Here is a 27,815-nt window from a genome sequence, read left to right as displayed (position 1 = left end):
AGAATTTTAGTTCTAATAATTGAGGACCTGTTGCTTACAAGGGTAAAACTGAAAGCATTTGAAAATCTGTTTTCAGCAATAAACCAGAACCAACCACCTCAAAATTATTATCATTGGAAATTGAGATCAAAATTGAGACCTTCATTCTACTCCACTCATGGTTTCACATAATTTTTTAATATTTGAGGGTATTTTCTAGCTCTACGACTAGGATATACGGAGACAGTGGTACCTCCATGGTTTGATAAAAGGTTGATACCAGAATGAAAGGTTTCCTTTTGATTTGCTGACAGCAAATTTCATAAGAAAGACACACACACAAACAGCACTTTACTAGGTCATCCAGAATTTTCTGATTAAGTTTTAAAATGATTTCTTAAAATGGCTTTATAAACAAACATAAAAATATTCCTACCTCTTACAAAAAAGGCATTCTAAAGTTTTCTAAAAACATTGTGTTAATTAATACAAGAGTCATTTCCTATGTACAAAAAAACCGGTATCAGTTTGTTAAATCTATTATGATGAAAAAAAAATCAAATTTTTGATTTTCACTTTTTCAGTATTTTAACTCCCTTCCATGGATTCATTGCTCGTCAGGTCAGCTAAAAGTAATGAAAAGTAATTAAGAATGGTATATACTGTAAATTAACAATGGATCTGTTTTATGTTTGTTTTATATATCAAAACTACTATCTTTAAAAGACCACCAGTGAAAACAGATTTACGCAATTTCTTTTCAAGACTTTATGCATTTACGAAAAATAATTTTGAAATACGTTTAACACGTAATTTTCACAAAACTAGAGGGATTCTGGATGCACAAACTCGAAATAAAATGACAAAGCTATGTAATTTCTGACCTGATATGAATTACTTTATTAGCATGGGCTTGCATTATTAGACCAAAAAACACAGAGAAAAGCGATCGAAAAAATACCTTCAGCTTCGTCTACTTCTTCTGCTGGTGTCGTTGTTACCGCTGTTACAGCTTGCGCCTCTTCCAATACTGCATTACTCTCTATTGTGACCTCTGTATTTTGCTGTTGTTCCTCAGCCGCAACAGTTGCGTTTGCAGCCGTAGTCACATATCCATTAACCTGTTCCTCAACACAATCTTCTCCATCACAGACATCTGCAAATGTTTCTTCATGCTCTTCATCCATATACCCATGATTGAGGTCGTTATAATTTAGACTGTTTGGTCCACCGTATGAATAAAACACACTGCCGTTTTCCATTCTCTTCATTGGAGGCATTTCATATTCTGATTTTCCATTGGCATCTTCATACTGCCTTCTGCCAGAAAGAATTAATCAGAGATTTCTTAACTCAATCAAACCTTTATTTTTGGATAAGTTAATAAAATTGAAAGTTTAATCATCATATAATATAAGTAGGGGCAGATTTCAAATGATGGAAACATCAAGTAAAGACTTTTGCAAAGGTTTATTTGGCAATTTGAAGCACCCTTCTTAACACTTGGACAAGTCCAGTATGACTGATGGTCGTGTCATCCTCAAATAATGTTTGTTTTGATTTTACCATTGGCATTTTGTTTTAATTTTTATATAGATCAATAAAATGAATGGACAAAAACAATCGAGAGTGCTCAGGGTTGACCAAGAGGGATTAGGACTACACTATTAGGATCATCTTGATTCAATATAAATAGAAATCAAGAGGCAGGCAAATTCAAATTATTATAGTATATTTAGCTCCTTTTCTTCGTATGTACATTTGAACGAGTGCAGAAGCACAAAACTTTAAGTTATGTACTTTTATTGAAAGAAAACTATTTTTAATTTTAGTATACTTAGCTATGTGGCCTAAACTTAAATATTTCATTTCAGTTCAAGAATAAATTTAAATTATACTTCAACTTGTTTCTTTCTTCAGTCTCCGCCATTTCCAATGTGCTAACAACCATGATATTCTGAAGAGCAAGATAGAAAATAATGAAACTTTTAACTTGTTAAATGAAGAACCTTTAGAAGAACTGAAGATTGCTAGGAGCCCAACTTTTCATTTCCGAATGCAAATCTCAATGCCAGCTACAATTTGAAAAAGGTTTTTCCAGGAGAGACTTTTTCAATTTGATTGGAAATTAATTTCAATACCTAAGAGTTGTCTAGTATAGTATTTCTAAATGTGCCTTTATAACAAGGATAGGGTTGAACTTAATTGTATTTTGTGTAGAAAATGGTTATGTTCTCAATGAATATTAAAAATACCTTCCCGAGCCCCCTGAAAAATTTGGAAGTTGTCTTGTAGTGCTTTCTTGGTTGTAAAAGTAGTTCTGTCACTCTTTGAAGTGTAAATGGTGCCCTAAAAGAGTGATTGAAAAAAATTTGATTTATCAAATAGTTAAAAAAGTAAGATAGTTATTTGAACTTAGAGTTTATTTAATTTTGAATTTTAACAATTGAAGAACAAATCACAAAATATATGTTGGCTGATAATGTTGTTTTACATTATTTTCCTTGTATTATTTTGTCTTCACTCGTCCTGATTTTATAGCATAAGACTTGAGAGTTCGATAGTAGCCAAGATTTTAAGTTACTAAACCTAACATATGGCTCTCAACCATATCTAGTTCTTTCCAAGGTTTAAGCCGAGATAGAGGGAAAGTTAGTAGAAATATAAAAGTCTTCAATAAAACTTACAGTGCAAATTTATCAAAAGTCTCCAGTAATTCTTCTCTGATATCTTTCAATTCAGACATTGCTTGTTGATTTTCAGAACCATCTTGATTTTTTGGAGGATGTGTAGTCAAAAATTCGGTTGTTACCTGGAATTATTTGAAAAATAGATCTGTATATTTTGTTGATTTATGGATGACATTATTTTGATTACTATTAACTGCATTTTCTATATGTTTATCCTATGTTACAGTCAACCAAAGAGAAGTATTCATACAGAAAGAGTTTACTCCTGCTGAAGTATATTTATTGTTAATTTACAGTTTCATGTTCAAAACCGTTGTTTTCTAAATGTTTCGAAATTTTGGATATAAAAAAAACTAATATATTTACCTTATCCAATTTATGATAATAGAGCGGCTTCATGAAATGCCAAGGAAATCTAAAAAAAACAACATTTTTAAAACCATGTGTTAATACTAAAGAATGCTAATTTTCATTTTTATTTGGATATGGTTTACAACTTGTACCCTGCAAATCTTAGTCTACAAACATTGAGGCAGACCATACTAATCAGAAACAAAATTTGAAAAAGGTTTACAGCCTGGTTTAGGCCAGGATATCTCCCATGTCTTATAAATGACCTATAACTGCTCTTCTATTGAAAATGTTGTTGTTTAGGTTTGAAGTTTCCATTAAGGCTAGAGTCCACATTTCAATATGCAAATCATAAACAATACACTTTTTGCAAATCATTTTAAGGAAAAAGCAAATGTCTTAATAACAATTTAATATTAAAGTGAGGGTTCTGTCGTCAAGATTACCATATTGAATTATGCATTTGACATTGAGACGATTACAAGAGTTAAGAGAGTTTAAATAAGGGAGAGTTTTTACATGTACTGTCCAGTTTTTGCAACATCACTTAATATATCTTCCAATTTCTCGACTATTTCTTTTTCTTCTGCATCAGCAAATCCTGAAAAGATTCAAAAAAAAATTAATCTAGCTTCTTGTAAAACAGAGGCTGGGGAGTAAAAAATATCATCAAGTCCTCAAAAACATCAACAATTGGAAAATAATATTAGAAAGGAATGCTAAAGAATAGTCAGTGATAAAGAATAACAGATGGTCAATCAAGTCAAACATACTTACATCAATTTTTGAAAATTTACAATTCTAACCTTTCAAAGCTTGCAATTGTGAATCATCATCATCTGCTGCTGTCATTTTAAATTGTATTAATGTTTGAGCTTAGATAGAGAATATACAATAAAAATAAAGAGATAGAAATAACATTATTATCTTGCTTGAGTATTTTCTCTGCTCAAGCACTAGCAGTGACAAGTATCAGTGGGGTTAATCTATTCAAAGACCAAAAAAGTTTACTTACATTGATTAAAATTTACACTTTCAATATTTAGATGATAGCTTGTTAATATCTAAAGCAGAGTATTCCTAGTTGGAAAATAAGTTTGAAAGTGTTTTGGAAAAGTATCATCTTCATATACTGTTTGCAGAGATCTTTCGCTAGAGGCAATACAATTTTTGATTCCACAATAAATTAGCGGTGAAAACGTTACATGATGACACCAAAAACATTACAAAACTTAGCACCAGAATATGCTGATAGTAGATGGGTTTATTGTTGGAGTGCTTAGTTTTATTTTTTTATTGATTTTACTAGTCCGTGTGCTAAACTAGAAAGAATGAAAACGCTGCAACGTTCAGGCTATTTTGAAATGCCATGTTATGCTGATGGTTTAAAGGAATACCAATATATAAAATGAAACTTGAAATCATTGCATGGCTATCATAAAAAGCCGTAGTTATCATGAAAAGTTCATACTTGTCAAGAGTGATTCCATCCCAAAATATCAACATCCAAATTTCCTAATTCTAAACATTTGCACTCTCTGAAAGCCACATAAAAATGAGGAAATTTGAATTTGGAAAAATTCTGTACTGGCTAGTCATTAAACTAACTTTAAGACCATTGAGAGCAGACCAAAAGTAGAACTGTTGACAACTTCGATTTAAATTTTTTTAAATGTTTTTCATGATAGCCTTGTCTGGCTTAAGTTTCATGTCTCATGCCAAAATCCTGTTAAGGTCTAGGTAAGACGTCTAGACTGACCCCCACAGAACACCCACCAACTTCCTTGCGGATGAATTTTTTTTTTTAATCTGTCAATCATTTCCTCAAGTACGCAAAGTGATTCTAGCTTTAAAAGAGTGCCACAGATCATCAGTGGTGGATAGTATTCAATTATCATTATCCTATTCCTATCCCTTATTTTCATTTCTCAAACTTTTGCAAAAAAAGTAAAAATACAAAAGTTGTAAGTTGAAAGATCTTCTAAGTGGCAGACTTTTGCGGGACTTTAGCCTTTAGGGGACTGTGTGCAGCATTGGGTACAAAGTACAAATATGCGTTTTGTGTAAATTTTGTTTGAAGAGTTAGGTCTGTACTGATTGTGTAAGGGATCTTCTCAAAAATAAATTCGCTTAAATAATCGAATTTAAGCGAAAAATTCGCTTAAAGAATCGAAGTACTTCGATTATTTAACAATCGAAATTCGATTATTTAGTCACCTCAGTTCGATTATTTAGTCCCCTCAGTTCGATTATTTAGTCCCCTCGGTTCGACTATTTGATCTTATGATTCGATTAATTAATCCTTTTGATTCCAAAATATAATCGAATTTTTTCCAAAAGATAGTCGAATATCGGTTATTTTTTCTTACGTAGATCGAAAACAGCGCAAACAAGCCTTTGTCTACTGTGGATTTGAAAGACAAAAGAAAAAATATTTTCAAAAAGCCGTAGTCAAATCAACCAATGACTGCATAATTCTTCTTACCTTTAAGGATTTTTGATCTACCAAGGGGCATCATAAATTATGAAATGATAGAATAATCCTTTTGTGAATCACATTATCGCATCATCTTTAAGTTTCTTAATGTTTGGATAACAATTCCACGATCTCTCCACGATAAAGTACTTCTTTCTTTTTCTATCTTTTTAATTTCCACACACTTTCCTCTGTGATCAACCTCTCAACACAGTTGCTTCTTATGTCTTTGTTATTGTTTTTCGATTCGAAAATAGCACTCCATCGCTGTGTTCATGTTCAAATCAAAAAGGGCAAAACAAAAAAAAGATAAAAGGATAAAAGGGAGAGCACTCACAAGATCAAGAATACGTCATTACGTCATATAAAAGCAGGAAGAAAACAATCTTTTGCTCTATTGTTCTGTTCGCAAAAGTCAATCATGGCATTTTGATTGGTCAATGCAACATTTTTTTCTTACAAGTTACGTCATGCTCTATTATTCTGTTTGCAAAAATGGATTCGAATTTTACATCCAGGTTTTTTTTAATGGCTAGATAAGAGATCGAATCATCGCGCAGAATTATTGATGTTGTTGCACTTTTTCTCATCTAAAAAATGAAGTCGTTGCATTGTTTTTCGCGTGAGTTCTATTTTTTGCCAATCAAATTGCGTCACGCATTCGAAAGATTCGAAAATGTTGCAATCAAAACATTGAATTCATTTGTGAGTTTGGTTTTGAGAAGAAAACATTTTCTAAAAATTAAACCTAAAATATTGTGATTTTATTCATATTTTGTATTTTGAAAAGACTTTGAAACAGAAAGTTATAACATTTATTACATTGAGATATGGTTGTAAGAGGTATGTATGTATGGAAATGGAATGCTTTGTTTGCTTCAGTTTTCACTACAGACTTTCCTCCCTTCGAAATTTAGTTTTCGATGGGAGCCTTTATTTATCTAAACTTTGTTTTTATCAATGGTGATTCATTTTTGGATATCAAAAACTCCCAAGGATAACCAGTAAGTTTTATTTATTTTGGAGGTAAAAAATGCTAAAGAGAATGAGTAGATATGTGTCGATGATTTGTAAAATAAAGGGATTTCTTTTTCGAAATTGCGCTTCCATTGAAACGTGAAGTTAAAATTGACGTTGAAAAAAGATATAACTTCAAGGCAAAAATATCGATGAAAATTGGATTACAACCTGTACTTTTTTATATATCATTTTTTAGCATTTTTTATCCTCTTCACTTGCGATGGGTGGGAAAATTGTCCAAAACAAACAGCCGAGTTTAACCGAAAACCAATTTACCGAAATTCGGTATTTTTGAGAGGATCCCTAAGATATAAGCAAAAAAGGATTAATTAATCGAATACAAGGATTAAATAATCGAATAAAGGAGATTAAATAATCGAATATAGGAGATTAAATAGTCGAACCTATTCGACTAAACGACGGCAGCTATTCGATTAAATAGTCGAATCATTAATCGAACTTGATAATCGAAAATCGATTATATTTTTGAGAAGATCCCTAACAAGGCCTAAAGAGTAAAAAATGGTACGTTTTCACTTTCGACTTTTAACCTGGGAATCCAAGCTCATACTTAGAAAAAGCAAATAATACCTCACCTCACAAAGTTCTAAGATTATAGAGCTTGGCGTGCAGGTTGATTAGTCTGACACAAAATGTTAAAACAGTCTGTGTGTGAGCCCTTGTTGACTAGCTTCCTGAACTTTGGAAACCCAGGCAAACACACATAATCAACTTACCATAAAAACTCTAACCTCTAAAAACTTTCGAAACTACTAAAAACCACATCAAAACATCAGCCACATGTATCTAGACTTCCAGTCAACAGCCATTTTGTTTCTAAATGAATCTATGTTTTCATTTTTTTTTTTTTCTTTTTTCTCTAGAGTCAGCTTTATCCATAAATTATGCGCACACATTGAAATTATCAAAATGCGGGCAAAAGACTGCTAAGTAATGCGCACAAAATCTGGCCAATCAGACTGAACCTGCATTGCAGGGAAAAATCTCCCTCTCTTATGGGCACGGTAAACCTCTGCTTAAGGGTTGGCAAACGATATCATCCACCAGGATGCATCCTCTCTTATTTTCCCCCTATTTTCTACTTTCCTATCTTTTATCCTGATTTTCTGACAGTATAGACCTAACTCTTCATACAAAAATTACAGGAAACACATATTTGGACTTTGTACCCTATGCTGCACGCAAGCACGTACGCTAAAGTCCTGCAAAAGCGAGACAAAAATTAGTTTTTAGAAGTTTGCCAAAAAACGCCACATAGAAGATCTTTCAAATTCAGTATGTGAATAGAGCAGTAAAAAATACAACTTTTCTATTTTTGCTTTTTTTTGCAAAAGTTCTAGGAATGAAAATAAAGGGATAATTCCAGGATTAGAAAAAGCTATACCTGTTATCTTTTTTCTTTAAAGAATCAACAAGCCATCAACATCGATAAATTCCACACATTTCCTCAGAAACTTTTAAAATTATCTGCCATTATGACTTTCTTGAAGCCGTTCCGAAATGAACCAATAGGGTTTTGTATCGGAATTCCTATGGGAGTTCTTTTCCGAAATTTGTAAAATAGCTAAGTCGGCCAAAAAACTTTTCCCGGGGGTTTGAGGAAAAACAGAACTGATATCATTTGTTTTTTATTTAACCAGATATTTAAATTTGGGCTTATAAATACTTAAATAAATAAGTTAATAATATTCAATATACTATATATAGTTTGTAACTCTTAGAAAATAAACACTTACAGAACGACATTGTTTATCATTTTGAATACCCCCTTATTTTGACCATTCTATTATGGGCGCAAGATAGGGCGGAAACTAAGTAGCACCCCCAGTGCAAGATTGCCGCCTCATCTTTATTCGCCTGCGCGAGAATGCGAGCTAATCATTTTTTTCTCGGGCGCTCGAGGGGCTTTGAAGGAAAAACATCAGAAACAAACCCAAAGACCAAAAGATGTATTTTGTTGTTGAGAATCGATCCTGTGAAGATAAAAAATTTTTGCTTTGCGTTTTTTTCGGAACGCTGAAAAACTCTAATTTCGATCTTCCTTTATGGTAAAGAGGTTGCAAGATTTGGGTTAGCGAGGCAAAAATTGCTAAAAAGCTGGTAAAATCGTAATCCTCAAAAATCGAAGTTCCAGCCTCACTGCTGATGATCCGCGGCACTATCGTAAAGCTAGAATTGCTTTGCGTACTCTTCAAGCATGGCATGGACTAGGAGTTTAGGTACCCCCTGAATTTTAGTTACCCTAAACAACAGACATTAGTAGGTACCCCCTGTGATTGGTACCCCCTAAGACTTGAGTATATGTCAAGAAATGAAAAAATTGCCTTTCAAAAACAATTCAATCCATCACAATAGCTTTCCTTTGATCCCGAGCTGGGACAATTTATGTAGCAAAATTGCATGATCAACTTTGTCGAATGCCTTACTTAAGTCCAAATAGATTGTGTCGGCATTAATACCTCTCTCAAGGTATGACAGTATTGTATCATAATGATAAAAGAGTTGACTCAAACAAGATATCTACCTTGTCGAAAGCCATGTTGAGAGTCATTAAAAATGTTATTCTCTTCTAGATCTAGATAATTTTAACAATGTTTTTTCGCAATCTTTTCAAAGGTTTTCATTATGTGCGAGGTTAGTGACACTGGCCAATAATTTTGGGCTTCGCCTTGGTCCCCACCTTTGTAAATAGGACCGCAACGTGTTGTAATGTCGACATCCCTCCTCTAATTTTGACACCCCTTTTTATGAGCTGAAATCTGTAGAAAGGTTGAAACTGTTTTTCTTTGCTTAGTGGTCAGGGAGGAATAATCCTTTTTCAATCAGTGATTCAAGCTTTCATATCATTCCTGTCTCTAAAAAAGGGTGTCGGAATTAGACGAGGGATGTCGATATTAGACAAACTTACGGGAATGATATGACTGACTTTGAAGAGATGTGATATTACCCTGTCATTTACATCAATATGCCTTCTTACCTGTCTTATAAAAATATAAATAATTAAGTAATCACGGAAAAGGACGCAAAATAAAAAGACATAAGTGTGAGAACAGAGTAATCAAACTCGTTAGAAAAAGTACCATTAGAAGTCATAAAAAATCAACCTGAATAAATGCAATCGAAATTCCAGAGAACTTCATAATTCCCCAAACAACATTACATTACAACGAATGTAAATACACAGAGAGCAGAAGCATTAAAAGCATTTGTCAAACTCCCTTCACATAAATTTTATAATTACGTCAGAGTAGACTACGCTCCCCATCGAAGAGGTTTATTTGGAAAGGGTAATTATATTTTATTGTTTGCTTCTTTTTTAAAGATTCGCAGGGTTGGAAAAGTATGAATTTCTTATTTTCGAATTTTTTAACGGTATTTTGCCGTTAAGGGGGGGAGGGGTCAACCATGTTGCCGTTAAGGGAAGGTCGAAAATCTCTTTAGGGGTCAACTCACAACATATCAATTCTTTTCACCAGAAAATATCGATTTTTGAGACGTTTATTCCATACAAATGTTACTTTCCATATTCCTTTTCCTCCTTTTATCAACTAAGATCTGTTAAAGTCGCATAGCTAAAGTATTCACTTCGCTATTTTTTAGAATAGTTTTAACCAAAACAAACGACCCGATGTTTATGTCTCGTGTTCCTTTTGTTTAGACGGTCCGCGCAACCCTTGAATTTTGCAAACGGCCAGTCTTTTTTCTTTCAAATGCCGCTATCACAGCGATCTGCTATTGGATTCAAAATATTGATAAAACCTTTTGTTTTTATCCTTATTGTATTTATGATCTGGTCCCACAGTCAAAATTTAGGTCTGTAGCACCACTACAGTCCCGAGAAAACGAAAGTGCTCTGTTTCAAGAAACCTTATTATAGTTTTCGGAAATTTTAGATTTTAGTCTATTTCATACATCAATTGCACTGTATACACAAATTTCCATCTTCATTCGAATATTATTAAAACTCGAGTTATTAAAAAAAACGAGTCAAAGTTTTCCCGATTTTTCATACTTTCAACTCCAGATCACTGTGTATTCTTTTGATTATGATTACAGAGATAATTAATTGGCGCAACTTTCGGAAAAAAGTTTAGCAATTATCTCCGTTATTTTTTAAATGTAAACTGAGCGAAGCCGTAGCGAAATTAAAGATGGCTGACGAAACAACGATGAAAGTGAAGGAGAAAATTTAGAGTTTCATCGATTTTTGACAATTTTTTAACTTTAGGTAATTTGATGGCCGTCGAGGGGGGGAGGGGTCAGAGCCTTAACGGCCAAATGCCGTTAAAAAATTTGAAAATCGAAAGTCGATGGCCCCTTACCTACCCCAAATATTTAGGATAGGAGGCTGAGTTTTAAACGAATCGTCGAGTTGAAACGAACGATAAATGTATCAAGGTCTGTTTTATTTACCCCCTGGTGACTTAACAAAGAGACTTAACTCGATGCTGCTTGATGTTACATACAATCCAATTACAGTCTGGGAAATCCTCTCAATTGCACGCTTATGTATGTTCCGAGGGCGTAAGCGCGTAATTGCATGGTTATAATTTACACCCACTCCCGCCCCGGTTGAAATTGCTTAGGGATTTCAAGGGGTTCAGAATTCTCTAATTCGGGCGAAGGTATGGTTTAACGGGCAATCCATTTTTACGGAATCTTCTTCTACGATAAATTTTGAGTAAAACTGCCTAGGCTTTTGAAATTCAACAGAGCTTTCGAAAGGAATTACGTGTCAAAAATATAGGAAATTTTAAAGCGTGCAATTACACGCTTACCGCAAAAGCTGTCACCCGTCAATCTTGCTTAACGCTTACCGCCCGTTTCAGAACAATTTCGATAAGCGTGTAATTGCGCGCTTACGGCCTCGGAACATAAGCGTGCAATTGAGAGGATTTCCCAGACTGAATTATTGAAAGTTTGTCTCGGCCTTTTTATAATGAGCGAGACATACGTTCTCTGATTACGCAATTTTCATATTGACATTTTCGAAGCATTTTGATGTAACTGCCTGTTATCAAAACACTCTCTCCAGATTGTACAAAACGGAGTTGGCTAGACCTAGTTCTTAGCTATAATGGGTCATTCCAGAAAAAAAAAATTACCCCCTAATGGATGACATCAATTTTTGAAATAAATTTTGGCACGGAATTCCAGGCAAACTTTAAAAGAGAAAGTATCGGAATTCCATGAATTTTACTTAATTTTGCATTAAAGTATTGGAATTCCATGATTTTTTTAGGTTACAGTAACGGAATTCCACTGTTTTGATAGGTATTTTGTAAATTTGTTACAGAAATTCCGGACTTTCTTGAAAGCAATTTGCTACGGAAATTCCATGTCGTCCATTGGGGGGTAACGAATAAAAACTGGAATGGCCCAATCTTTGAGAAAGATAGCAGAAAAAGACCTATATATTTTGACTCTTGACTTGAGCTCTAACCCTAACCCTATAAACTGATAATAACTGAACCCCCGTCTAGGTCCGCAGATTGAAAAATTTCACTTGCGTCCTGGTAGATGATATCGTATGATACTGTCTGCCAACCCTGCGCCTAAACTGTTAAACTGAAGGCCCTTGAAAATCAACCATCTGACTGAGGAAAATAATAGTCCTCACGCAGAAAATTCTACACAACATAGCTATCTCCTCCTCTCACCTATACCTACATACCCACACTTCTCAAATCTTAGAACAACGAGGAGATAGCTATGTTGTGTAAGAGGTCCACTAAAAAACTAAAAAAAAGGAAAACGAAATCAAAAATTGGAATGGCTTTGTCAGGTTTTCCTCTGGACATCTTTCAAAAGTACACTTCGCTACCTTAATTCAAAAGGGGCCTAAGTCCTGCGAGCCTTAATTCAAAAGGGGCCTAAGTCCATTTGGGTCATTTTGAGAAAATTGCAATTAAAGTTTTTCCTTGATTCTGAAACCATTTTTGATGGTAAAGCTTTGAAGTAAATGTTTTCTGAAAGCCATAGCTATAAGTTGTTTTTCCAATGAAAAGGCATTCGTTTGAAAGGAATATATTTTTGTATGTAGCAGGTGCATCTTAGTAAATCTTGCAGAGTGGACTTAGGCCTTTTTTGAATTAAACATGAATTTTGAAAAACGTGTGAGGGTTAATTTCTGCCTTTTAGAGTTCAAAACCTGCACATATGACACTCCAAAATAAAACCACTTACACCTAGATTCAAGATAAAGAGAAAAGACAATCTCAGTAAAATAAAGAAAAACTCAATTAAACTTTTTAGGATGCATGGACTTAGGCCCATTTGCAATTCAATTGGACTTAGGCCTCTTCAAAACTTAACAAACTTATTTTGGTGGACTTAGGCCTTTTTATTGTAAAAAGTTGATGGACTTAGGCCCTTAATTGTAAAAAGATGATGGACTTAGGCCTCTTTTGAATTAAACATCACTTTTATCAGAGCTTCAGTATGAAGTTTTGAACCTTTTTAACTTTAAAAACTACTTGTTATGTAGATCAAAAGAGAGCAAATGAGCCAGAGATTGAGAAAAACTAAAGATCTCAAATTTCATAAAAATGGACTTAGGCCCCTTTTGAACTGGGCGGTACCTGGACTTAGGCCCCTTTTGAATTAAGGTAGCGACTTAAGAACTAGCCCCTCTAAAAATCATCCCACCTTAACGAAAGTCAAAAGGAAGTTATTTCCGAGTTGAGTCTAGTGCGCTTTACGAGTATGTTTATCTATCACAATAATTACGTAATTCTTTTTATGGTAATTTGCAGACCGATAGTCATAATATACCAGACGTAGAATTTAAAAGAAACCCTTCATGTTTAAGGTAGGCTTTTCGGTCAGTAAATTTGATAGGTAAAAAAAACAAACAGGAATGCCCACCAGTTTTTTTTTCTGCAAACTTTCACTTTTCAGCTTTTCGTGAATGTGGTGAACAGGTGAAGTGAATGAAGAAAACTTCAATTTAAAGATTAGACATGGATTTTTCACTCAATATGGACGCACTAAAAGAGAGAAAGGAGACCCCAGAAGTCTTCAGTGATACCTTTGTTCAGAGTAAAGTATCACTCAGGCTAGGTAAGGTCTCTGATTTTATTTTCATATCGTCATTTCCAGACGATCTCAATCGAACGGAATCGACGATCGAACCAGTCGAACCAAATCGAACGCAATCGACCGATTGAAATTCGATTGTCGAACGCAGTCAAATCTCAATCGAATATTATCGCATTATTCAGATTCGATTGATATTCGATTGCGTTCGATTGATGTTCGATTGCGTTTGATTGCGTTCGATCATCGATTCATTGACCCCCGGCTTGTTCATCGCATAATTTCTATGGGAAATCGAAAGTAATTTCATTTGGCTTGTGATGTTTGAGAGCTTGGATGTTGGGAAGCTGCAAGATCAAGAATAAAGCCAGACGATCTCAATCAAACGGAATCGACGATCGAACCAGTCGAACAATAATCGATCCAATTGAATATTACCCAGAATTTTGACGTTCGATTGAGATTCGATTGCGTTCGACAATCGAATTTCAATCGGTCGATTGCGTTGGATTTGGTTCGACTGGTTCGATCGTTGATTCCGTTCGAATGAGATCGTCGGGTCTTTTAGGTTACTCTCCGAGTCCACTGGTTCTCTGAACTATTCTTCGTGTGTTTCCCTTCCGTTTTCTCATTCACTGACTACTATCGTAGGATGGTCTAATATCGAAATGCGTCTTCTAATTTCGACATAGCTGTAGGCTGGTCTTCGAAATAAAAAATCAAACATAAACAAATACATACCAAAGTTATCAATCAATCATCAAATTGTACTCTCCCTATCACGTCACAGATTGTTAATATAATATGAGAAATGTGAAGTGTTATTACTTATATTTGAAAAGAAAACTTTAACGATATAGTAATCACTAAAAAACTAATTAGCATGCTTTCAACGAAAAGATACCCTAATCACAACAACATTTTGCATGCGTCATTGAAGAAGCAAAAACATTATCCTTAATCCTTTGCTTGCAGCTCCTGTAGCCAGTAGTGTGACCCCCTGTATTATTCATCAAAGTAAATGAGAGAAGAGAGGAAAAAACCTTAAAATCAACCAGAATTTACAACATTTTTTCCAAAGCAAAAAGACGTACTTTTCTTGCCGCCATCTTGAATTTAAAATGAGAATTATATTCAGCCCCAGTTCACACAATAATTTTTTCATCCAATCAGATCGTGCGATTTCACCTTCACTTTCTCTAGTCCAATAAGACACGCGATTTGACTCACGTGACTCAAATCGCCGTGTCTTATTGGACTAGAGAAAGCGAAAGTGACATAAATTCAAGATGGCGGCGAGAAAAGTGGTATCTCTAATTGAAAAACCACGAGGGAGAATAGACTTTTTTTTAAAGAGGCAGCCATGTTGAATAATTATGTACTCCAGCATAAAAACAATGATACAGCCATGCATAATTTTTAGAATATGCATGATACAGTAATTATGCATGGCTGTATAATTGTTTTTATGCTGGAGTACATAATTATTCAATATGGCTGCCTCTTTAACAAAAGGTCTATTAAAATGAATAATACAGGGGGTCACACTACTGGCTACAGGAGCTGCAAGCAAAGGATTAAGGCTAATGTTTTTGCTTTTCTGAAGGACAAAAGGTATAGGAAGGTTCATTAAAAGTGGAATAAAGCTGGGACTATATTATACGTTTTTCCGACTTTCCGACTCAAAAAAGTTGGAAAATTAGGAAAAATCATCAGCCGGTCGGACTACGCGAACACAAGTTATTTGCGATGCCCACCTTAAAAGATAAACTTTATTTTTCATGATTTCGGACGGGACACGGTACAGATTTAGCGCAAATCGCCCTACTTTACTTATTTTCATCAGTACATAGTATTATTAGTACATAACTTGAGCTAACATTTTATTTGCATCGTCAAAAGAGACATGTACATATTTTATCTGTCACCCTGTATATATTCAACAGTAAAGTATAAACCGGTAAATACATTTATCTATCTATCTATCTATCATGTCAACCCAGTTTTCAGAGCATGTCATGGTTGTCCCCAAGAAAAATTTTCAACATAAAACTCTGCCCCTAAGATCTCTTTCCCACCACAAAAAAAGCCAGAAAAACAGGTAAATATAGCCAGTTTTCAATGATTTTGCCCCTGAACTGTAGATATTATATCAAAATTTGCCCTCGAAGATCTCGATGATTTCTGCCATACTCTGAAAACTGGCGGTCAACTGCTCTAACATCTAAACTTTGGAGAATTGGTCGAAAAATGGGACTGTTGATATCTGGCCTGTATTTTCACAACAAATTTGTTTTGATAACTCCCACCAAGTTTATTAATCATACTTTCTGTCATAACATATCACGAAAAGTTTCACTGATAGTGCGCCCTTTTTAACTGTTTGTTTTCATTCGTAATGACCAGACACCGATTGGAAAATTAGAGAACGCCCGCCCCCTAACCACCTATCGCCCAATGGGATAGACCTTTTTTCAAAGAGGCCACCCTGTTGAATAATTATGTAGTCCAGCAGAAAAACAATGATAAAACCATGCATAATTATTACAATATGCATGATACAGTAATTATGCATGGCTCTATCATTCTTTTTATGGCTGGACTACATAATTATTCAACAGGACGTCCTCTTTGAAAAAAGTTCTGTTAACAAATAACGAGTGTGTAACTTGTCGAGCGAGTGACGTCAAATGCGAAAGATTTTTAATACCGTGAGTGGTCCTAAATCCGACAGCCCTGTCTAAATCCGACCCCCAAATGACTGCTATGAAAAAAAATTCTATGTTTACAAAGATTCCCTCTCCAAGCAGTTAGTCACACTAGCTAGCCATTCCGGGTTTGCTTGTTTTTTATTTGACGCTCATGAAAATCTTCAATTTTAGATCTAACTTTGACAAGCAATTGTTCTTTTTGTAGTTGAGCTATAAAATTAATTATTTTTGAGTAATTTAGAGCTTTCTTTTAGCTTTCCAACCATATATAATATGCAGGTGTAATATTCTACACTTTTGTCTAAAAATTTGTTCCAACTAAAGGCCATTTTTAGAAAAATTAGATCTGCGGGACACAAAAAAATTCACAACTCATCTTTGATTTCAAACAGCTGCAGAGGAAAAAATGTTCAGACAGTGAAACTTTCCATATTTATCAGAAAATACCTGAGAAATCCAATGGTGCTACTCTCTGAAATTAATTCTTTCATTAAAGTTATTATTTTTTACTTTTCGTACTTTGGCAAGCATTTTCAGCCTGAAAATGAGGACTAGAATTATATAGAGACTGGTACCACTGAAAAATTTGACCCTTTTTTAGCCTAAAACAGTTATTTATATGCCATGGGGAATTTTTCCTCTGCAGCGCTTTGATTACAAAGATAGGTAGGTTCATCAATTTTAACTTCCGCTTTATAACGTTTTTATTGTTTTTTGCAATGCAATGTCTTCTTTTTCAAAAAAATGTCTTGTCATTTATTCCTTGAAGTGTTAGCAAGTCATTACAAAAAGAATTCGATAAAAGTCTGCAGTCAAAATGAAGATATCTGGATTTTTTTACTTGGATATTTTGAAATTTGAAAAACCATCAAAAAGTGTATATTTTGGTGCCATTTTTTATGCCATTTCTGGGCTAAATTGTCAACCTCAAATGTCTAAAAAGGTGCTATTTTAGCGGAACCAAAATCTCAATATCTCTGGAACCGCTTATCATTAGGAGGTGTATGACCCCTCATTTTTTTTCTTTTTTGAAGCTCTACAAGATGAGTTAGTTTTGATTGCCACCAAAATAGTTTCAATTTGACCCTTTGAATGCGTATCAAAGATTAATGCAGTGAAAGCGCTATATCGTTTACTTGACTCTCAAGCAAAAAAATGCGCCGCAAAACTTCTAAAGGGATTCATGAAAAAATAACCTGGCGCTTTTTAATGAAAGTAACATTTTCAAAAACTATGAGAAGTTGCCTAAAATTTGGGCCATAGATGAAAAAGTTTGAGCCAAGCCAACCTTGAAAACTAATTTCAAGATCAACTTCCCAAGAAAAAGATCTACGAGGAGGACGGAACCCACCTAGATCCGTGCACCGCCGGATAGGCTCTTTCCCAGAAATTTTGCCGGACATCAAACAATGACCCATTTACATGTGCGGAATTATTTTTACTTCAGCGTATAAACAAGGCCTTAAAAATCGAAGCGCTGTCTCGGGGAATTGAATGACAATTTGGTTGGTTGATATTCTGGCTGCTGCATGTTTGCAATCTGTCATTTTGTCTCATTTTAAGTTTTCAAGTTTTGATTGATTGTCTTGGGATCTTGAAATTGATTCAGGTAACTCTCATCCTTGTTGTTGCAAATACATCCTGTAGATGACTGATGTTTTTTTTTTGAAAGCTTGATTTCCTAGTGTGACTAACTGCCAAGTTGAAAAATAAACTATATTGCAAGAACTCTTGAAACAAAACATCTAACAAGATGACTAAAATGTCAAGATGTCAATTAATGTGAAAAAAGTTGTAAAAGTAATTACCTCTATTATTCTGAATTCGTTGCTTGTGTTTAAAACGTTAACAATTTTGTAATAAAAAAATATGTTTTGTATATATGTGACTTCCCAAGCAATTTAAACTACCTGAAAATCAGTCCGGTCTTGGTCCAGTATTATGAGTGTCCCAGTAGCGGTCAAATTTTTGTTTTAGATCGACCTTCAGACCTTCTAGAAATGTGATCTCTAACAGTCCTGACCACTTCTAGACGCTCGTGGCCGCTCATTAGACCAGTCCTGACCACTTGTTAGACCGATCCAGGCCGCTTGTTAGTGATTTTTAGGACAATTACATCAAAAAATTCTTGAAAAAAGAAGTTGACTAGACAATCGGGTCGGTCTGGGACTCCAGGCTTTGCAGCAGCAGCTAAATTTACTAAACTCATTGCGGCCTATTGGTAAATTTTTATCAGTCATTTATCGGCCCTTAAAAGAGACCGTCTACTCCTTTGTAGAGGCAAAAACTGCGAAAACCTCTTTAGAAGAGTTTCGGAGTTTCTTAAGTAAACATTCCAATCAGAGGGATTTCCCCAGACATGATATTTACTTTTCAAATCCGAACGAAAGAGAAAACATTTGAATCATAAAACTGAGGTTTTTCCTCAGCATAAATAAAAGAAAATGCAACAGATCAGAAAGATTTCCCCTTCTTTCTTTCTCAAAAAAGGTAAACACACAAACATTTGAATGTAAAAAGATTCGAAGTCTATTTTCTTTGATCTAGTTTTCGCGTAAGAGGGAAAACCCGTCGAAATTTATTATCAATATTGTTCGTTCGAAAAGATCTCTGAGAAAACCCAGAATAAAGATCTTGCTATAAAATATACGTTTTCGAGTTAGAAAAGTAATATACAGAGGAGATATTTTGGTGTTTTTTTCTACACACGTTCTGTAAAATACAACTATGAAAATCAAAATGGCGACAAGCATTTCCAGTGGATCATGGAATTTCTTTATCATCCAAAATTCAAATTTACAGCTTTCTACCCTTTAATTTCTGGTAGTATATAAATGGTATATATATTTTTTTGAAAGTATTATCTTTCAAATTCTGCTTATTGCGGGGGGGCGTACGGGATATCAATCGGTACATCAGTATTAACCTTTATTTAGATCAGTAAATCGGTATTAGAGGAAAAAATTGATCGGTAATCGGTATTTTAAGACCATCTCGGTACCGGTAAAAGACCCTTTTTTATGTCGGTATTTCGGTATTTTTGGTCAACTATCAGTATCAACCACCTCCTTGGTATCAAAGATCATGAGCCATTGCGCTCCAAAACCAATTTTGGTGGAATAAATTTTAAAATCTTGCAATTTTTTTCGCTCGCTTCGCTCGCAATACACAACTTGTGTTCACCAATTTGGTGAATACACAATATTTAAAAGAGTATATCTCAATTTTTTTGCTCACTTCGCTCGCACTAGCCTGTTCGAATTCTTCTTCATAAGTATCAAATTCTCATCGCTTTTTTAGGGTTTATGCGGATAAATATGGTTACGGATGACTTTCAAAAATTTTCCAAATGGCTAAAGCCTCCTTTTCCATGTGAATATATGAACGATATGTTCTAAGCACTCACACGTAAATTAGTACAAATTATAAGGAACACTCGGGGACGCCAATTTTAAGAATCATGTCTGCAATTTTGATAAGGCAAGAGTCTCAGCCAGGGGTCTGCTTGACACATTTTCCTGCCGTGAATACAGTTGATGCTCTCTAAAAGATCCATTTTGGCGTTTTGGCAGGGGGCTACGCCTCCCCAAGTGGAGTTTTGAACGCCCAACTCTTAAAATTACCCTAAAAATGCGCTTTAAATTGCCCCCAAAGACCAGAAATAACTTGAAAATTTTTTTTTTTTGCTCCCTTCGCTCGCAATTAAGTTATAAGACGATTTTTGAAGGGAGATCTAACTGCGCCCCACGACCAATTTGGTGAAAACAATATTCAAAACAAAAACTCACAAATTTTTTCTTGCTTCATTCGCACGCACTAGCTTCCTTCCATTTTTGGATCTAGAGATAGTATTAAATTTATATCTTTATCCGTTACTTTCTACTATTCGACATTCTATCACTCGATAAGCTCCCATTTTCGATGAAAGTTCGAGGTTCCTTGATGGTTTTCCGTTCTCTTATTCAATTTTTAGCATCTTGCTAAACTTTTGGTCAAATTTATGCTCTGTTTTGGAAAAAAATTTGGCTCGCGTCAAACAGAGTTAACTTTTTCCACTGACTAATAGAGAAGCATGACCATGGTTGTGTTTTTTGTTCTTTTTTTGTCAAAAATTTTGTTCAATGTCATTATACTGTAATTGGCTTTACTCAATCCATCTCAATGAGCAATGTCGCAATTTTTTCTTGCTCGCTTCGCTCCCATTTCCTAAATGTTTCTAAAAATGACCTGAATTTTAACTTCAACTTTTGGTATACGAATGCAACCAAAAAATTTGGCGCCAGAATAAGCATACAAGGCGCCTTAAGCCAAAATTCTACTTTTGCCTGCCCATCCTTGATCTACCCACCACGCTACTGTTTGGTAATCGTCATAGAGACTTTGGATGGTGACAAACCCAACCTTTATCGTCCACGCATACCCAGCACCCATATTTGCCTAAGTACCCCCTCCGGGAGATAAGTACCTGAAAAATTGGGAAAAATTGATCGGTACCGGTATTTGAACGAAAAATTTATCGGTATATCGGTAATTGAGAGAAAAAGTGATCGGTATATCGGTATTACGAAGGCCTGTACGCCCCCCACTATTGCTGCAGCCTCTAAAATTGACATTTTTCAAACATTATGCATTATGTATTATGCAATATGCATTATGTTTTATGCATTATGTACCCGTTGGATTTAGGACCACTCACGGTACGTCCTTCATTGACTCAAATCAAATGACTTTGGAGATTCACTAAAACCTCTTAATATATAAGATATTAGGTTATTATATTACCGTCAACGACTCTAACTTGGCACTATCTGACAAAACATGGAGAGCAATTTGGCCACCATTTCACCGAACCTTCTTAAAGTCATTTAATTAACATAACCACAAAGCATAGATAGCAAATGATGTGAATACGCTACTCTCGCCAGAGAGGCTTTAAGACCGCAAAAGGAACAAATCTTTGCAACGAAAGAAACGCGTAAATGCGATCACATGCATTCGCGAAAGCGTCCAAACACAGATATAAAAAAGTCTGTTCTTCCTACTCAGAAAATTGTGAGATCTGTTACGACACTCGGTGACTTCCAAAAGTCTTTTTTATTTAGAATTATCTCTAAATAAGCACAGTTCTTTTTAGCAAATGATTCTACTTCAGTCTAAAATTTAGGATAGAAATATTTAAATCAACAAGTAGACCAAGAGCGGAGGGTAGTTTGTTCCGGTAGACCTATTCTTTCACCGTCTTTTAATCAGTAGAGCACGTCTAATCAAATAGTCATTAAGAAACAAAGCAACAGTGACTTTTCTAAGGAAATTGTAATAAGATTTAAGATTTATGGCTGATTTTAAGAGTAAAATTTGTTGAGGGACATTTTCAATTGTTGAGGAGACTCTGGAAACTTTGGTACGTGAATTGAATGTTCTAAAGGTATTATAATGATGTTATGTCTTATATACTAAGATTATGGCAAGGTCTTATTATGCCTGAGTATTATAATTAAACGCGACTGCAGCTGACAATTTAGGCTAGGCCTAATTTACCTCTTATTTCTTTCCTATTCCAACAATACAAAATAAAATATCCCGTATGTGATGTTTATATCAAAATCTGCAATTAAACAAAAGTACTCCCTTCTACATAGTGTTTCATTCATATCTAATTAAATAAACAAATAAAATTAATTAAAAAATAATTGAATAATTAAATATTATTTAAAGAAATAAGCCACTTATCAGTATCATCTAGTCTATTGCTATAAGTGGCCTACAGGGAAAATTCCAAGCACTTTGGTCACTGGCCGTTTTTTGACTTAGAAATTGAGTTTTGGTCTTCGAAGTAACCATTACAGGTGGTTATTATTTCACTAGCTTTATAATACTGAAAGATAATACTGTGCATTATGAAATGGCAAATTTTACTTTTTCGATGGAACTCATTCTTCAATAAAATAATACTTTGTTTTTTAGGATTTATTCGAAAGGTCTATGGGATACTTTCGGCACAACTTCTTTTGACAACTGCTGTTGGTGGATTGTTTATGTACAATGAATCAGCAAAAGCATTTGTTCAGTCCAGGTAGGTTATAATTCAAAAGATCTACCTAGCTGATTTCAAGCCTTACAGACTTATGTTGTTTTAATAACATTTAACATTTTATCTTGGACCTGTCCATTGATTTTTGAAAATATTTTCAGTTGTCAAAAAAACAAAAGAATAGTCCCTTATCTTGCTCTAAACAGCCACGTTTTAGTATATAATTACCTTACTTTGGGCTTTGGGGGGGGGGTATTTAGAGGTACAATTTCCAAACCCCTGGTAAATTAGGTTCCCCTGTTTATTCAAAACCAAAAAATCTGGTTTAGAAAAGGAGATGGGTTCTTTTTGATTCCTTTATTCCTTTATTGCCTTTGCAGATGAATGTTCCTACTTCACTTTATTGTTGTGTGACGATTTTGGACCTACCTTAAGGGGGGGTCCTATAAATTGACCTTTGTATGTCCATCTGTCCGTCTGTCATTTCATTAGGTTTTCTCGGGATTGGCTCATTAGTTTTTTTCTGAATTTTTACACAATGATGCAAAATGATAATGCCCAAAATATGATGGAGCCTGATTTTGGAAATAAAAATTATTGGGTGCAAATTCCAGCCAAAAAAGATTAAAAAAGGATATTTGGACTTTGTTGAAAATTGGATCGTTAATTTTTCACTATTCACTATTTGCTTATAAATACATTCATCCATCAATATTCTTAGCCAAATTACTCAATTTGTGATGAGATATTCTTTTCCAATCCCCTCCCTTAATAACACCCCAATGGGCACCAGGGGACAATCAATAGTGAAAACAAACAATATGAATATTAATAAATCATCACAATTTGTGTTCCAAATGATTGTTTTAACGATCACGCTCACGTATAGATATCTGCTGAATCTTATCTTTAATTTTTTAGTCCGAATCTACTGTACCTTGGTTGTTTTGCTTCCTTCGGACTTATCATTGCATTACATATATACAAGAATCAAACACCGATCAATTTTTATTTACTTTTTGCATTTGTAAGTTGTAAAATACATATTTTTAGTAATGTATGCTAAAATAAGATGAATATAAAGGGAAAACCCCTATTCACAAATTAGGGGAATACCGTACATTTGGAATTCCCCTTTGTTTTTTCAGTTATTGATGAGATTTGAGTTTTTTATTTAGTAAATAGACATTCTTTTGTCGCTGTTAAGAGCATGTTTCAAAAAAATGCAAACATAACAAAATCCTAGATTAAAGTGTTGTATCAGATTGCTAGGCAGTTGATGCTGGTGATGTGTTAAGCTTTAAAAGATGAATTCTGGGCTTGGATTTATTGCTGAGCAATTCACTCACTCACAGTGGTTCCTTTACTATTTTGACTTTCTGTCATAGTCAAATTTCTACTGTTGATCTGAAATTTCTGTTTTCTTTTAGACATTGGTTGAAGCATATACTGTAGGATTCATTGGTATAAGATATAATTTTTATCCCATTTTTTTATCCTGAAGTTTGACATTTTATACAAATGTTTTGAATAGTCTAGAACTCTTCCTGCGAATAATGTCATCTAGAGCAAACCATATAACACATACCTTTTCGTTTTTTTTTATTTTGCTAAGGAATAGCTATCATTCTTCACCCTGACATGGCGTCAGAATTGGTTAAAAATAGTGTGTACTCTGTTGAATAGTATTCTCCTCAAAAAGTTAATTCTTATTGGTTAAAAAGTGCATTATTATGACTTCAGTGGTAAATATTTTCATTCATTAAAATCTTTTTTCATTTTTAGTAACCCTATATGATTCGGCGGTTGTCCTTCAAGCCTTTGGGCTTACAATGGCTACAGTCATTGCCTTGACTGTATACACTTTCCAATCCAAACGTGATTTCAGCTCATGGGGAGCAGGGTAACTATATTTTCATTGTATTATAAAGCTCTTTGAGCTCAATATATTGCCTATTTTAGCCAACAATTACAACTGACTGATGAAACTTACGATTCTTCATTAATTTTACCCAAAATTATCTACAAACTCGTTCAATTAATTAAGAATCGTAAGTTTCATCAGTCAGTTGTAATTGTTGGCTAAAATAGGCAATATATTTTTGCCTGTTTTTCGTAAATTAATTATGCTAAACTTTTTCAAACAATCATTCAACCAACAAGTGTTGAGAAATGATGGACGAATACTGATTTTTTGCAAAGAAAATCACAATTATTATCCATATAGCGGACATTAAGTAACTCATTAAAGGTTCAATCGGCGGGCGATATTGAAAGGTTTTGTGACTCAAATTGTAATACCCACGCTGAGGAAACTAAAGCGCCAGGCTTCAGAGGGCTGAAATATCATTAACCGCCCAGGTTATAGGGCAATAACGTCATTTGCGGTCCCTCGGAATTGGATTGAAGTCGTTGCATTGAAGCGAAGAAACTAAACTAACGTCTTCAAACTGAACACTAATATTATATTCATTTGCACAGATTACTGGTTAATAAGGCCAGCTTTATAAAGTCAGTAATGAATGTACCTTATGAGCTTTTGCAATTAGTAATAGAGTATTCTAGACATTACAACAATTTAAATCACTTTTTTTTTCCCTTTCAGACTTTTCTCAATGTTATGGATCTTGATTTTATGCAGTTTCATGACAGTAAGAATGAAAAAACATTATTCCTTGATCTACTCTCGGGTACCTAATAGCCGGGGGGCCCGCTAATTAATTTTTCGAAAATTTTCCACCCAGGACATTCTTATTCCAACCCCCCCCCCCCGCTTATTAATTTTTTGGAAAATGTTTTTGAAAGTTCCCTCTTTTGCCCTAATTCTGCTGTATCAGCCTCCTTTTCGAACATTCTCCACCCAGGACATTTTTATTCCAACCCCCCCCTGCTTATTAAATTTTGAGATTTTTTCCAACCCCCCCCCCCCTGCTTATTCCAAACCCCCCGGCTATTAGGTACCCGAGAGTAAACTTAATATGTAAACGTCCATAAGGCTTGAGAATACATTTAACTTTTCAACAATCTCATGCTTAAAAATTGGCCAGCCAATTTCTCCTAACAACTATATGCATTTTATTATGTACTAATAAATTGCAGTGTTTCCAGAAAAAAGCTGAGCGGAATTTATATAAGTAAAAACCCCCATAATTGTTGCCTATTTTTTATTCGATGATTCAACAAAATAAATGAATTTAGGAATTTTCATTTGTATATTTATCTGCTTTTTCCAGGACACTGTATATATTTGCTACATCTTTTTGGACCTACCTCCGGGTGCCCCGGAGGAGGTTCTATAAATTAACCCATGTCCGTCCGTTCGTTCGTTCGTCCGTCCGTCTGTTACCAGCTTTTCTCAGGATTGGCTCATTAGTTTTTTCTGATTTTTTGCACAATGATGCAAAATGGCAATGCCCAGAACGTGACGGGGCCCGATTTTTGAGAAAAAATTTATTTGGGCAAATTTGGGCCAAAAACTACCTAAAAATAGGGTTTTTTGGACTTTGTGCAAAATCCTGTCATTACTTTTTTCTGATTTTTTGTACAAAGATGGAGGGCAAGATTCTCTAAAGAATGGCTGAAGTGTTTTTTTCCTGGAAAATTCTTATTCGCCTTAAAAGACGGATTTTCGTATTTTGGGGAAATTCCCTTTAACTAAATAAGAAAATATAGCTTTTCTCAATGTTGACTCGTTATTTTTTTGTGATTTTTTGCACAATGATGCAAAATGGCAATGCCTAAAATGTGACGGAGCCGGATTTTCGAAAAAAAATATATTTGGGCAAATTTGGGCCAAAAACTACCTAAAAATAGGGTTTTTTGGACTCTGTGCAAAATCCTGTCATTACTTTTTTCTGATTTTTTGTACAAAGATGAAGGGCAAGATTCTTTAAAGAATGGCTGAAGTGTTTTTTTCCTGGAAAATTCTTATTCGCCTTAAAAGACGGATTTTCGTATTTTGGGGAAATTCCCTTTAACCAAATAAGAAAATGTAGCTTTTCTCAATGTTGACTCATAATTTTCTGATTTTTTGCACAATGATGCAAAATGACAATGCCCAAAATGTGACGGAGCCAGATTTTTAAGGAAAATTTTTTTGGGCAAATTTGGGCCAAAAACAAAAGGTTTTTTGGGTCTGAATGGTTTAAGTGATTCTCGTATTTTGGGACATTCCTTTTTACCATTTTACATTATTCAACACACAAGCTTTATTTTTCCATTCTGAATTTTTGTACAATTATTGTCACTTTTTTCTTATTTTCATCTGATGTTAATCATTAGGTAGGTCCATTCAGCATGTTGCTTGTTCTTAAATAATTCTTTTAACTTAATTCTTTTAGATGTTTTTCCAAGTTGAGGCTGTTCAGACAGTCATGGCTGGAGTTGGGGCATTGTTGTTTGCTGGTTTCATCATCTTTGATACTCACATGTTAATGGAGAAGCTCTCACCAGAAGAATATATCATTGGTGCTATCAATCTCTATCTTGATATTCTTAACCTGTTCTTGGAGATTTTGAAATTAATGGCTAAGAATAATAAGAATTAAAACCATTTAATATTCAACCATATTCCAGCCCCAGCAGAATCACCATAAAGTGAGGAGGCTGAAGGCTCGAAATAAGATAAAACTCGCTGGGAATTTGAGAAAAAAATCTCATTTGCTCAAAGTTAGGTAGGCTGAAGTTTCCCCATTCTCACTGCTTCCGTCGGGCCTTTATTCATGATATGAACCATTGCAATGTCTTCTACGGACGCTACAGCTGATTGGTTGAAAGTGACGTATTTGCTGTTTTTACGTCACTTACGACCAATCAGCTGTTGGGTCCGTGATATAATGTCGGAAGACATTGCAATGGTGCATATCATGAATTCTTTAGCTTCCTTATGAAGTCTAGAATCGCTGACATACAACTTAAGAAAATTTATTGTTTTTTTTAATAACCATCTAAAGACACCTGCAGTACACTTTAATTCATGCGCCTAATATTACACAATTTGCAATAATTTCCAGGTTTCTTGATTTATGCTGGTTCATTGATTTTAGCACTTCATAGTGGTAGAGATAGAATTTTCAAATATTCAAATATATTAGACCAAATTTTCTACTAAATGTACTAAAGTTACTGACTTTTAAGATCACAACATTGTTATTTGAAGCTGTGCTACTGCAGGTTTCATACTTTTATTTGATGTATGAATTAAAAGATATTTGGAAAAATTGCTTGTTTGTTATTACAAGATTAAATTTAGTCATTAGTACACGTTTCGATAGCAGATCAGCTGAAAGAAAGAACCTTCTTTTGTAGTGATTGCGCTCTAAAATGTTTCTATTACTTTGAAATTATACTTTTAAAATATCATTTTTCTAAAACAAATTTATACATACTTTTATTGTGTCTTTGAGGGTGTATATTTAGTTTAATTTTATTTCTAAATCTATTTTCTTTAATTTTATTGAGTCTTGTAATATAGTTTAATTATTTGGGACATTTTTTAA

The 27,815-nt window shown here is 34.3% G+C and overlaps 2 protein-coding genes across 2 annotated transcripts; one reads left to right on the top strand and one right to left on the bottom strand.

Moving 5' to 3' along the window:
• Nucleotides 1–327: 327 nt before the first annotated feature.
• LOC136823405 (serine/threonine-protein phosphatase 4 regulatory subunit 2-like) lies at nt 328–3,920 on the bottom strand. The gene is made up of 8 exons (XM_067079590.1): nt 3,827–3,920; nt 3,540–3,621; nt 3,036–3,084; nt 2,667–2,791; nt 2,235–2,328; nt 1,878–1,936; nt 941–1,299; nt 328–605 (listed from the first exon to the last, which is right to left on the bottom strand). Exons 1-8 carry the CDS (start codon nt 3,870–3,872, stop codon nt 568–570), a joined length of 852 nt encoding a protein of 283 aa, XP_066935691.1. The 5' UTR covers nt 3,873–3,920; the 3' UTR covers nt 328–567.
• A 9,509-nt stretch (nt 3,921–13,429) lies between these two features.
• On the top strand, nt 13,430–27,805 carry LOC136823401 (protein lifeguard 4-like). The gene is made up of 7 exons (XM_067079584.1): nt 13,430–13,599; nt 22,251–22,359; nt 23,239–23,344; nt 23,748–23,781; nt 24,103–24,220; nt 24,923–24,968; nt 26,658–27,805. The coding sequence occupies exons 1-7, from the start codon at nt 13,500–13,502 to the stop codon at nt 26,862–26,864; spliced, it is 720 nt and encodes a 239-aa protein (XP_066935685.1). The 5' UTR covers nt 13,430–13,499; the 3' UTR covers nt 26,865–27,805.
• The last annotated feature ends 10 nt before the right edge of the window (nt 27,806–27,815 follow it).

The sequence above is a fragment of the Clytia hemisphaerica genome, unplaced genomic scaffold, assembly GCF_902728285.1.
Source record: "Clytia hemisphaerica strain Z4C2 unplaced genomic scaffold, Clytia hemisphaerica genome assembly, whole genome shotgun sequence".
NCBI classification, from domain to species: domain Eukaryota; kingdom Metazoa; phylum Cnidaria; class Hydrozoa; order Leptothecata; family Clytiidae; genus Clytia; species Clytia hemisphaerica.
The sequence above is the reverse complement of the archived record's forward strand: the minus strand, read 5'-3'. Positions and strand labels throughout refer to the sequence as shown.